The sequence below is a fragment of the Tupaia chinensis genome, unplaced genomic scaffold (assembly GCF_000334495.1).
Source record: "Tupaia chinensis unplaced genomic scaffold, TupChi_1.0 Scaffold145814_1, whole genome shotgun sequence".
Lineage (NCBI taxonomy): Eukaryota > Metazoa > Chordata > Mammalia > Scandentia > Tupaiidae > Tupaia > Tupaia belangeri.
Window position 1 is genome coordinate 734,800 of NW_006205672.1, and position 12,414 is coordinate 747,213.

General features: G+C 45.5%; 1 protein-coding gene across 4 annotated transcripts in view; it reads right to left on the reverse strand.

Annotated features, from left to right (window-relative positions):
• Window positions 1–12,414, reverse strand: part of TUFT1 (tuftelin 1) — a 52,306-nt gene that overhangs the window by 10,635 nt on the left and 29,257 nt on the right. For 3 of the 4 annotated variants that reach the window (XM_006168405.3, XM_006168406.3, XM_014584169.1), the window contains 3 exons: window positions 12,276–12,365; window positions 10,911–10,976; window positions 6,116–6,229 (listed from right to left, as the gene is read on the reverse strand). In XM_006168405.3, coding sequence (XP_006168467.1) covers window positions 6,116–6,229; window positions 10,911–10,976; window positions 12,276–12,365 — 270 coding nt within the window. The remainder of the gene's footprint in view (window positions 1–6,115; window positions 6,230–10,910; window positions 10,977–12,275; window positions 12,366–12,414) is intronic. The other variant, XM_006168407.3, reaches the window with a different exon arrangement.

The window sequence follows — 12,414 nt, forward strand, 5'->3', positions numbered from 1 at the left end:
CATGGCTGACCACAGTTCGAGTCCTGGACCTGGAGGCCTGCTTTCTCATTCTCTCTCTCTTTCTCTGGTCAAATTAAAAATAATAAATAAATAAATAAAATATATATTTAAAAGCAAGTAACCTAGGGAGGGTATCTCCATGTCTCTCCCTCTGCTTCCCCAACACTTCCTCACCCTCACCTCAGACAATATTTCAGAATCGACTACAAAGGCCAAAACTGTATCTGAAGGAAATCAAGTCCTTTGTCAAAGAGGAGAAGCCAGTTTGGAAAGAATAGAGCAGAACTTCAGAAGCTGGAATGAGAAAGTGAAGTGAGAACTGTCTCCTTTCCTCCCACTGGCACCTTGCCAACTCCTACTCATCCCTTCAGGTCTCCTTTTTCCAGAGAGCCCTCCGGGGCTGGGGGAAATTGTGGCCACAGAGCACCCACAGCCATTCCTTCTAGTACGTCCGAGGAGATTTTGCCCACTCACGTGTGTGACCCCGTAGACTGTAGGCTTCCTGATGGCACAGACCTGGAGCACCGTTACATTTCCAGCTTTTTCCAGAGCCCCACACAGTATCTGGGACACAGTAACTGCTCAATAAAATCATGGATCAAACTGAAATTCATCTACTCCAACCCTCTCCTCTCACAGGGAGGTCAACTGATCTCTTACAGATTACACAGCTAGTGCATGCCAGACCTGGCAGTAGCACTCAGTAACCTGACCATCCATTTCAATGCTTCCCAGTTACCCAACACTAACTCCGTGTCATTAACTCAAAAAGAATCCAGGTAGCTTCTGAAGAGCCTAGCCAGCCCAGGGAAAGCAGAACACCAGTAGTCCAGCCCCTCCTCAGGTCAGAGCCAGGGAGGAGCAAGAGCAAGCAGAGGACAGGATGACGAGTGATGGGACACGAGCCGCGCCAGCCCTGGCCACAGCGCTCTCAGCAAATCCCCGACAGCCAGCAGTCGGTAGAACGAGAACCCAGGCTTACTGGCAAGTCATTTCATGGTAACTGATGATCTTGCCCTTCTAACCCTCAAGTTCAGAAGAGTAGACCGAGCACAATCTCACTAGGAGAGGCTGAGAAAAGCCCCAAATGACCCACGGTAGCTCAACACAGGACAGCATAGCAGGCAAGAACTGAAACATAAGGCCCCTGGCTTCTGTACACAGACACAGCACCCAGGCTGACGTGTGCTGGGAGCAGTGTTGGTGGGGCGATGGCTTATTGTCACCTATTGTCACAGGATCACAAAGATAACAAATACTCAGACTCCTACTCCATGTCTGTCCCTGCAGCTCCGGCCAGTCCTGCCCCTGAAGAAGCCCCTTAGCTATACAAGATGTGTCATTCTGTCCCACCGGGAGGAACACGTCCTAGTGCAGGTGGGGACAGTGGGCCATGCAATTTAAGAACAGACTCTTCTAAACCCAGGGTGGCTGACTGCAGCTGCCAGGGGCCTTCTGGCCTCCAGGCTTGCATTTGGGCCGTTATTGCTCAGGCTCTGAACCTTGGAGCAGCAGATGCCCCTCCATGTGTGGTGAAAACCGGCAAGTGCCAGGGGACTTCAAAATGTTCAGGGGGAAATGGAATTAAAGTCAAAATTCCTTTTGGTACAAAAAATTTGGAAATCCATGCATGGATTTTTCATAATATGCATTTCCTGAGAACTCTGGAAGAACACTCACATTTCTATCATTTCTGCAACTTCATAATGCCTCTCAATACAGAAGTTTCTTTTCAAAACTCATCATCTGGTCAGTACTACAGCCTCAACCTCCCCTTTCTCCTGTTTTATTCCAAGAAGACAGGAAATGGCTGGTTACCAAACAGATCACCAACTGAATTATCTAAAGCATGGAATCTGAGTCTATGCAGAAAACTCCTTGACCACACGGCTGCTTTGTACTGAAACCACCAACTAATCTCACTATTACCTAAGTTCAAACTAACCACAGCAGAAAAATCTGCTTGTTACACTGGCCACTAGAAAAAATAAACAATATTTCTTTCTAAGATCCTTTAGAATAAAGTGGTCTCAGGCCAGCAGGTGGCATGGTGGTTAAGGGAACAGGAATCCCACAGGGTCGACTGCAGTTTGAGTCCCAGACCTGGTGGCTTGTTTCTCACTTTCCCTCTCTCTTTCTCACTCTATCCTTCACTGGTCAAATTTAAATAAATAAATAAAGTTAAATTAAAGAAAAAAGAATAGAGAGCTCTCACATATACCACTTCATTCAATCCGCAAACCAAAAGTGTAAAGTATACTTCATGACTTTTTTTCTGGAGAGGTTTTTTCTATAGGGCACGTGCGCTCACCCGAAAGACAGAGACAGAGAAACAGAAAGCACGAAATCAGCCCCCTTGGGGGATGGCTACGCCGCAATCCCTGGAATTTTGGGCACATATGCACATGTGCCTGGTGTGAGTTTAAGCCACCAGGTATGGGACTCAAACCGCAGTCGACTACATGGAAGTCCAGCAACATAGCCGTTATGCCAACTGCTGGTCCCCCTGACTGCTTTGTTTTTTAAAGGGAGATTTATACTATAGGGCGCATGCACTCGCCGGAGAGACAGAAGCCACACCACAACTCCTTCTCCTCCATTCTTTCAGGATCTTGGGCACGCATACTCACGTGCCTGGCATGTGTTTAAGCCACCAGGTCCGGGATTTGAATTGCAATCAACTACATGGGAGTCCAGCAAAGTAACCACTATGTTATCTGCTGGTCCTTCATGACTTGTTTTTATAAAAGTTGAAACTGACACTGGGGCTGGCAGGTATTGTGGTGCTTAAGGGCCCTGAACTCCCACATGGCCAACCACAGTTCAAGTCCCAGACCTGGCAACTTGCTTTTTCACTTTCCCTTTCTCTCTCTCTCAGTGTGTCCCTTTCTGGTCAAATTTTAAAAATAAGTAAATAAATAAAAGTTAGATAAAATCATTCAATTAAAAAAAAAACGTTGAGGGACCAGCAGTTGGCGTAATGGCTACGTCACTGGACTCCCATGTAGTTGACCATAGTTTGAGTCCCAGACCCGGTGGCTTAAACACACTGGGAGCATGTTTGTGCATGCCCAAGATCCCGAGAGGAGAATGGTGGAGAAGGGATCACAGTATGGCCATCTCCCCGGGGGGTGATTTTTCGCTTTCTGTCTCTCTGTCTTTCTGCCAAGTGCACACACCCTATAGCAAAAACTTCTTCCCCCCTCCAAAAAAAACCAAAGTTGAAACTGATGCTTAGGCAGGTTAAATTATTTGTTCAACTAATGCTTCAACTGACCTGGGGCAGCTTATCATGCTCAGTGCCCTTCCTCACCCTCAGGCCTCCTGTTAAGAATTCTCTTTCTTGAGGCCAGCAGGTGCTGTGGTGGTGAAGGGCACTGGACTCCCACATGGCCAACTGTGTGGTCTGAGTCCCGAACCTGGCAGCTTGCTTTCTCACTTTCTCCTTCGCTCTATGTCCCTCTCTGGTGAAGTTTTTAAACAGTTAAATAAAATAGGGACCAGCAGTTAGCATAATGGCTATGTTGCTGGACTCCCATATAGTTGACCGCGGTTTGAGTACCAGACCCGGCAGCTTAAACTCACGCCGGGCACGTGTGCGTGCATGCCTAGAATCCTGAGGAGCAGAATGGAGGAGAAGGAGAAGGGATTGTGGTGTGGCCATCCTCCCTGGGGGTGATTTCTCGCTTTCTATCTCTCTGTCTCTTATCTTTCTGGCGAGTGCACGCACTCTATAGCAAAAAAAACCTTTCCAAAAAACCAGTTAAATAAAATAATTCTTTCTTTTAAAGGTCTCACATATTTATTACTGAACCAACCTACCAATGCAGAACTTAAAAAAAAGTGAAGGATCATTTTTTCCCAATAAACACAAGTGTCCAGGCACTGGTGACCATTTTCAGCTTGATGAGGCAAGACCATAGTGACCTTGGTACAGCATAAATATGTGGCCCACATCCTGTCCAGTTCCTCCTAGACCCAGCGTGGTTCTTCTCCAGTGTCTCCTCTTGGAGCTGTATCTGATTTTATTACCAGTTTTCATTCTAATCCACTGGGGAATGGGACGATTTTGCTTATTTTTTGCCCAGAAACTGCTTGATTCGGAGTCTTGTGAGAAGACACGGCGAAGAGCCGAGTGGACCGAACACACCACGATGGCGGAGAAAGGAAGAGCAAATAAAATAATTCTTAAAAAAAAAAAATTCTCTTTCTTAGTTCATGAAAAAGAAGAGTTCAGGCAGGTCTTCCTCTTTCTGCCAGTTCCCAGCATGCCTGGGCAAGATATAATCCTAACACAATGTATTTATGACATAAAGAATATCTTACTTATGGACGAACAATAGCAGTTAACAGATAGTAAATCTCACACAGAGTAGTAAGTAAACTGCCTGGTATACTTTATTTTACACTTAAAATAATTTTCTAGAAAGTATGGGAGATGTCACACATACTTTTAATAGTAGAGGGCTTTCACTCTGCTTTTATAAAGTTCCATAGTTCTAAATTTTTTTTTTTTTTTTTTGGAGAGGTTTTTGCCACAGGGCACGTGTGCTCACCAGACAGACAGACAGAGAAAGCGAGAAATCACCTCCTAGGGGGGATGGCCATGGCGCAATCCCTTCTCCTCCATTCTCCTCTCTGGACCTTGGGCAGGCACGCACACGCGCCCGGCGTGAGTTTTAAGCCACCGGGTCTGGGACTCGAACCGCAGTCAACCACATGAGAGTCCAGCAACACAGCCATTGCATTAATTGCTGGTCCCTTAAAAATCTTTTTTAGGCCAACTGATGACATAGCAGTTAAGGTGACTGGATCCCATATGGCTGGCTGCACAGTTTGATTCCTGGACCCAGTAGACTGAAAAACATGCCAGGCATGTGTGAGCCATGCCCAAAATCCCAAGAGGAGAATGGAGGAGAAGGGATTGTGGTATAGGCATCCCCTCTGGGGTATGCTTTCTCACTCCTCTTCTCACCCTATCTCTTTCTGGCATGTGCACACACTCTATAGCAAACTTAAAAAATAAAATAAAATCTACAATCATTTTGTATTATTTTTAAAAAAATCTGCTATTGGGCCAGCCACGGTGGTGTAAGAGGATGGGCACTGCTGGGCAATGATGGGGCCATATGGGAGGCTTGGGCTCAGGTCGTGGTCCAACGTGAACAAGCCAGGCTTGGGAGCACAAACCTGTGGTCCTAGTTAACTGGGAAGCTGGGGTGAGAGGATTAAGACATGGTGAGACCTTGTCACAAAAATACCTTTCTTCCTCCTTAAAAAATAAAAAAATAAATAAATAAATAAAAATATATATATACACACATACATATATATATATTTATTTAATTCCATTTGTTATTATTATTTTTAAATTTGACCAGATAGAGACAGAGAGAGAGAAAAAGGGAAAGTGAGAAAGCAAGTCACCAGGTCTGAGACTCAGATCGCAGTCGGCCATATGGGAATCCAACACCTTTATCCACCCCACCTGCCAGCTCCCCTTTCTTCCTCTGAAAGAAAGAAAGAAAGAAAAAGAAAGAGAGAGAGAGAGAGAGAGAAAGAAAGAAAAAAAGAAAGAAACCTGCTATTACTTTAATAGCAATGATTAAGATACTTATTCGAGATCACAAGTTCTATAAAGCAGAGCCAAGACTAGAGCTGAAGTCATGGAACTCCATGGGCACAGTTCTGTCCCACACATCTAATCCACATGTATGAAACACCCTCCTCATGCCAGGTACTGGCACTGGGCATTCGGTGGTGAACATGAGTCAGTGGTGAACAGTCACTGCCTATGTGGAGCTTAGTGCCCAGTGATTCTTATTCTGGTGCACGCAGAAGTGATTTCGGAACTTCCTGCTGCCCCAGAACAGTACTATTGCTCAATTTCAACAGAGCAGAGAATCAAGAGCTGACCTTTGAAACATGAAGCAGCCTTGGACACACACACCAGAAACGTGTGGAGGAGGAAAAAGCATCAGGAAGTCCCCCAGCCTCAATACCCTGCTTTTCTATTTGGTGGGAACTAGCCAGGACACGAAGTGGAGAAAGTCACTGGCACCTGCATCTGTTACCCCATCCCTTGGGCACCTTCTCCCCAAACTTCATATCTTACCTCAAAAGCCACACAGTCTGCCTGGTGCTGCCGCTCTGTCTCCTGCAGCTTGGCAAGCAAGTCCTGCACTGTCTTCTTCAAGCTCTCCACATCTTCACTCATGTAGGTGTCCACCTACAACCAGAGCAGGCTTGGTAAGACAAGGTCCCTGCCTTGTCACACACTGGTCTCAACCAGATCCCCCTCACAAAAGAATCAATGTCACGCAAAAGGGGAGTGTGTCTTAAGTGGCCAAGAATTCTGGCCACAGAGTCATGTGTATGAACACATTTTCTCCTGATCCTATATGGGACTCAGCTAGCCTCAGTTCACTATATCCATTATCAATTAAAGTAATTATTTATTTGATTTATTATGAGTATGTTTTAACTTGCTATAAGGTATATGTGCTCACCAGGAAGAGACAGAGAGAGGGAAAGTGAGCAAGCAAGCCACCAGGTCCCAGACTTGAACTGAGGCTGGCCATGTGGGAGTCCAGCACCTCAACTACCACACCACCTGCTGGCCCCCATGCTTGATATTTTTTTTCCTTTTTAATTTTTAGTGGTTACTATAGGGTACATACACTCGCAAGAGAGAGAGAGAAAGAGAAAGCAAGAAATCATCCCTGGGAGGATGGCTACACCACAATCACTTCTCTTCCATTCTCTCCAGATTCTGGGGATGCATGCACACACGCCTAGCATGATTTTCAAGTTACCAGGTCCAGGACTTGAACTACACAGTAGGCCACGTGGGATCCACAGCCTTAACCTCCTCACCACCTGCTGACTCATGCTCAGTAATTTCTTTTATACCCACTATCAATTGATCAATTCCTTAACAGGTATGAGTATGCCATCTTTACACAAAGGCCTTGTTTCCCTCCATCGGATTAGAGCTTTCTGCAGCAGGGACCATGCTCCTTTGGGATGAGGGTTCCCCAAGGACAGGGACTATGCCATCCCCATGGCAAGGGAAAAGTCCGAAAGCCCATCTTTTGCATCCCCAGCACTTGGCACTGAATTGAGCATGATGGATGAACAGATGTAGGCAAAAGTATACCCAGTAAGTCCAAGAATGTGATTCAAAGTAGAAAAAGGTGTCTCATCGTGGTTACTGCTCAGTCTCCTTTGCAGACACACCCGAACGTGGGCTGGTGGTTGGAGCTGAGCTGACATGTAAGGTCTCGCCTCCACCTCTGCCGCACAGGCACCAGACACCTCAGTTGCAAACTTCCCTTGAGCTTGGCAGAAAAATCTCTGCCTTGCACAGTGGGAAGTAGCAACACCTTTAAACCGGAGCAGAGCTACAGTGGAGAGGAGGAAATAGGATCCCAGCCTCTGCATTATGACAGGGTCCTGTGGGCCTTTATTCCCTTATCTGTGAAGCAGTGAAAAGCCTCCTTGCCACACCCTGCCTATAGGCTGCCTCAAAGACAGGTAAGATAATATCCAGCAGGGCTTTGAGGTGGTGAGAAGGAAGAGGCTGAACTGAACAGGTGTTATTATAATTTGTTGCTAACAACATATTAGCCAACTATGGTGATTCAAGAGAAGGGAAGCCTCCCAACTGCACATCTAAAGCAAGTGGCTGGAACCACAGTGTTGAATCCAGATATCAGTAAGTTATTGCTCAGTGCCCCCATATAGCTCACCTAAGATGCTGGACAGGGGAGAATGCTTTTTTTTAAAAATGCCAACAGGCCAGCAGGTGGCATGGTGGCTAAAGTCTGGACTCCAATATGGCCGACCACGGTTCAAGTCCCAGACCTGGTGACTTGCTTTCTCACTTTCCCTCTCTCTTTCTCTGATCAAACTGGAAAATAATAATAATAAATAAATAAAGCTAAATAATTCTTTTTTAAAAATTGCCAGAGGGCGTGTGCACTCACTACAGAGAAACAAAGAGATAGAGAGAGGGGAAGAGGGAGAAATATTCCCCCATGGGGTGTGGTCACACCACAATACCTTTCCTCCATTTATTTATCCTGCCAGGATTTTGGATATACATGCACATACACCTGGCATGTTTTTCAAGCCACCAGGGCCAGGATTCAAACTGTGCAGTGAGCCATGTGGGGTCTGGGTCAGCTAACCATTAGGCCATTAGACCAGTCCAAAGAAGAATGCTTTAAAAGGGTCCTGGAATGTCATTATTAAGCATTGATCTCCAAATAATTTTCTCGTAAGATTAGCAACATGAAAAACATTCACAAAAATATTATTTGATTATATGATATAAAACAAGGTGAAGACAGTAGTTACAGATCCTAAAAAGACAGTGTTGGGTAAAAAAGGAAAAAACTGAAAAAAGATATAGCACAAGTTCATCATATAAACTAAAAACAACATCCAGGTATATTCGATGAATACATTACAGTGAGTACCTTTTGGCAGAGGTGGAAAAGATGGGAAAAGGGCATTAATGGGACCCAGGATAATAATGTGCCGTGAACTGACGGGCGGGTCTGGTTTAGCTCTGCACTTGAGGGCCCAAAACACCCAATCCAAAGAAACTACTCAAGTAAACAAAAAACAAATTCAAAGAAATGCTACAGGGCTGGACTCATAGCCTCCTAGTTAGGGAGCTAGATCCCATATGGTTCAAATCCCAGCCCAACAGCTTGAAAAACACACTGAGTATGTGTGCATGCAGGCCCCAAATTCTGACAGGATGGAGAAAAGGTGTGACTGCCCCACCGGGAGGGGCTGCTATCTCTCTGTCTCTGTCTACATCGAGTACATGCTCCTGCTCATAATTTTAAAAGAAAGAGAAAGAGAAAGAAAACAAGTAAATGCTATATACATTACAATCTCAATACTGTAAATGTACATTTGCAATGAAGAAAAGCCAAAGGAACTTTCACTGAACTCTACTTTCCCCAATGGGTAAATTAAATTGGTAATTTTTTGTTTTCACTTTTCTGTTTTTAAATTTCCCAGCTTTTCTAGAATAATTATGTTTTGTATCTTTATGTAACCACAAAAAATGTAGTCCAAATGTCTTTTTTGTGGGGGGTGGGGAGAGGTTTTTACCATAGAGTGCATGCACTCACCAGAAAAAGAGAGAGAGACAGAAAGCAAGAAAGCATCCCCCGCCCCCCCGCAAGGTGGATGGCCACACCACAATCCCTTCTCTTCCATTCTCCTCTTGGGATCTTGGGCATGTACACACATGCGCCTGGCGTGAGTTTAAGCCACTGGGTCCAGGACTTGATCCATGGTCAACTACATGGGAGTCTAGCAACGTAGTCATTACACTATCTGCTGGTCTCCGAATGTCATTTTTTAAAAAGTACATACATGAAAAGAAATACTATGCAGTAATCAGAAAGAATAAGGTTATACAAACTAACAAAAATAAAAGGGTCATAATATATAATTTTTCATTAAAAAAAAAGGAAGCAAGGAATAATGCATTTGTGAAAAATGTAAGTACAGTATATACATATACTATACATGGATTTACACAGTATGCATATATATTATGCATATATATCAATAGACATGGTACTGAAATATGGTTGTCTAGGGACAGCAGGCGATGTGGTGGTTGGGCCGCTGGACTCTCACATGGCTGACAGTGGTAGGACTCCTGGACCTAGCTGCTTGTTTTCTCATTTTCTCTCTCTTTCTGTCTCTCTCTCTCTGATAAGCACACATGCACTACAGTAAACTTAAACTAATAATTAATTAAACAATTTAAAAAGAAATACAGTTGCCTATAAAAAAAAAGCACTATAGGGGTCGGCAGGTGGCATGGTGGGTAAGGCGCTGGACTCCCACATGGCCAACAGCAGTTCTAGTCCTGGACTTGACAGCTTGCTTTCTCCCTCTCTCTGATCAAAATTGAAGAATAACGATAATAAATAAAATGAAATAAGTAATCCTTTCTAAAAATTGTTTTAAAAAAACAAGATACTTTAGAATGCTGGTACTCAACTTTGGCTTAACATTAGAATTACCTAAAGAGTTTTAAAAACCTTGGGAACCAGCAGTTAGTGTAATGGCTATGTCGCTGGACTCCCACGTAGTCGACTGCGGTTTGCATCCCAGACCCGGTGGCTTAAAACTCACGCCGGGCACGTGTGTGTGCGTGCCCAAGATCCCGAGAGGAGAATGGAGGAGAAGGGATTGCGGCGTGGCCATCCCCCCTGGGGGGTGATTTCTCACTTTCTGTCTCTATGTGTCTCTTTGTCTGTCTGGCAAGAGCATGCACCCTATAGCGAAAACCTCTCAAAAAAACAAAAAACAAAAAACAAAAAAAACCCTTGATGCTCAGGCCTTATCTCAGAATGATTAAATTATGATCTCCCAGATGGTATTCAGGCATCATCTCCATTTACGCTTCCAAGACCGCGCTAGAAGGATTCACCCATTTCCATCTGTTTATGGTGGCTATTTCCAAGCAGTGGGGCTAGAGGAGGATTTCTACTTTTTACATTTTTCTGTTGCTTGAATTTTTGCATCAAGTAAGGACTACTTGGGGGCCAGACGGTGGCACAGTGGCAATGCAGTGCACTGAGGTTGACCCACATAGACGGGATCCGGGTTCACATCTGGAGGCCTCCCAGAACACACAGGCCCAAGTACCCACGATCCAGGGTTGGCTAGTGGTGGGTCATGGTGAGGGGACCCTACTGGGAGTGCTGTCTCTCTCTCTTGTTCATGGAAGAAAACCACCCCCCCCCTTTTTTTTAAATATTGTTCTTGTTTTTAGTGAGAGGGAACACACACACTGAACAAAGGGCTGAGGGAAGAGGAGCCCCTGCCCCTGGCCAGGCAGCAGTCAGCGTAGCATCCCTCTGACCTACCTCAGGTGGGCTGCTGTACAGTGTTGGGGGGCTCTGATTAAAACCATTGGGCTTTTCCAGAACCACCTGTTCAAAGGAAAATAGAATTGATAATTAAAATAGTCCCAAACAACTGACTTTGAAACATTCTCCTAAGACCTGGAATCTTAGAAAGGGTGGGATGGAGAGAAAGGAAAGAGGGGAGGAGCAGGGAAAGGACTTCAGTGTCTGTGGGAAAATGGAAAGGAGACAGGAGAAGAGACGTGTGTGAAGCTTGGAGAAGGAATGCCCTAACCCTGGAGATAGAAACCTTCCATCAGAGTAGAAACTAGCTGGCTGTCCCTCCTCGCCCGGAAGTACAAGCAGCTGCCTGCCACACACCAAGAGCTCCCCTTGCCCCAGGGATCTTGCCAAGGCTTGATGAGGCATAAATCAAAAGAGGAAGCAGCTTTTGCTATAATTTTTCCCAACCCAACTAATTATTCATCACGTGACTGCTTGTTTGTGACGGCAAGGGGCCTGGGCTTTGAAGGTAGTCTCTGGGCATATCAGGTTCTTCTGCCACCTCACGAAGCTCCTCCCACTAGCCGAATGGGAGCTTGGCATCAAAAGTCTACCTGTGGTCGAGGCAAAATGAAGTAGGGAATGCGGGCCCCCCAAGCCCCAGATGAGCCCACCCTATGCTAGTACCAGTCATGGAGTCACAGTTCCCCCAGGGGAGTGGGGACAGGGACTGCTGGAGAAAAGGCCATCCCATCCAAACCAAAAAGCAAATGAAGGAGATACAGCTTTGTATTACAACAAGATTGACCACAACATCCATATAAAGAGGCATGCAAATAACTTAAAATAACTGAATTGATATAAATCAGATTTCTATTTATTTATTTTCATTGCCAGAGGGTGCATATGTGTGCTAGAAAGAGAAAGACAGAGACAGAAAGCATCCCAAATGGGGCCTGGTCATGATGCAGTCCTCCTTCCTCCACGTCTCTCCCACCAGGGTTTGGAGCAGGCATGCACATGTGTCTGGTTTCTCAATCCACTGGGGCCAGGACTTGAACTGCGGTCAGTCATGGGGATCTAGCTCCCAGTGCACAAGGCCTAACTGCTGCCCTTCAAGGCCAATCATACGTAAATCCAACCCTGCACAGTGCTTTAGGAGCAGGTGTTTCATTCACAGGCGGGAAACAGTAAATCCAAGTGTGCATCTGCTGGAAGGCTCTAACCAGATCGAGAACACTTGGAGAAGCCAGCATGACATATCCTCTCTCCCTTCCTGGCAGCAATTCTAGACTCAGCACCCACCAGGTTATCAGCAGTGAGATGGCCTGCCACAACCCCACCTTCACCTTGGGGACCCAACCAAGGACCATTTCCTATTACCTGTATTTCCTGCCGGTGGAGAGAATCTCCTAGATCCCTGTCAAGCTTGCTACTTATATCCTCCCGGAGCTTCTGGAGGCAGGTCCTGGCCTGGGAGGGGAAGGCAAGAAACTTGAGCTTTAGGGGCGGGAAAGAGAAC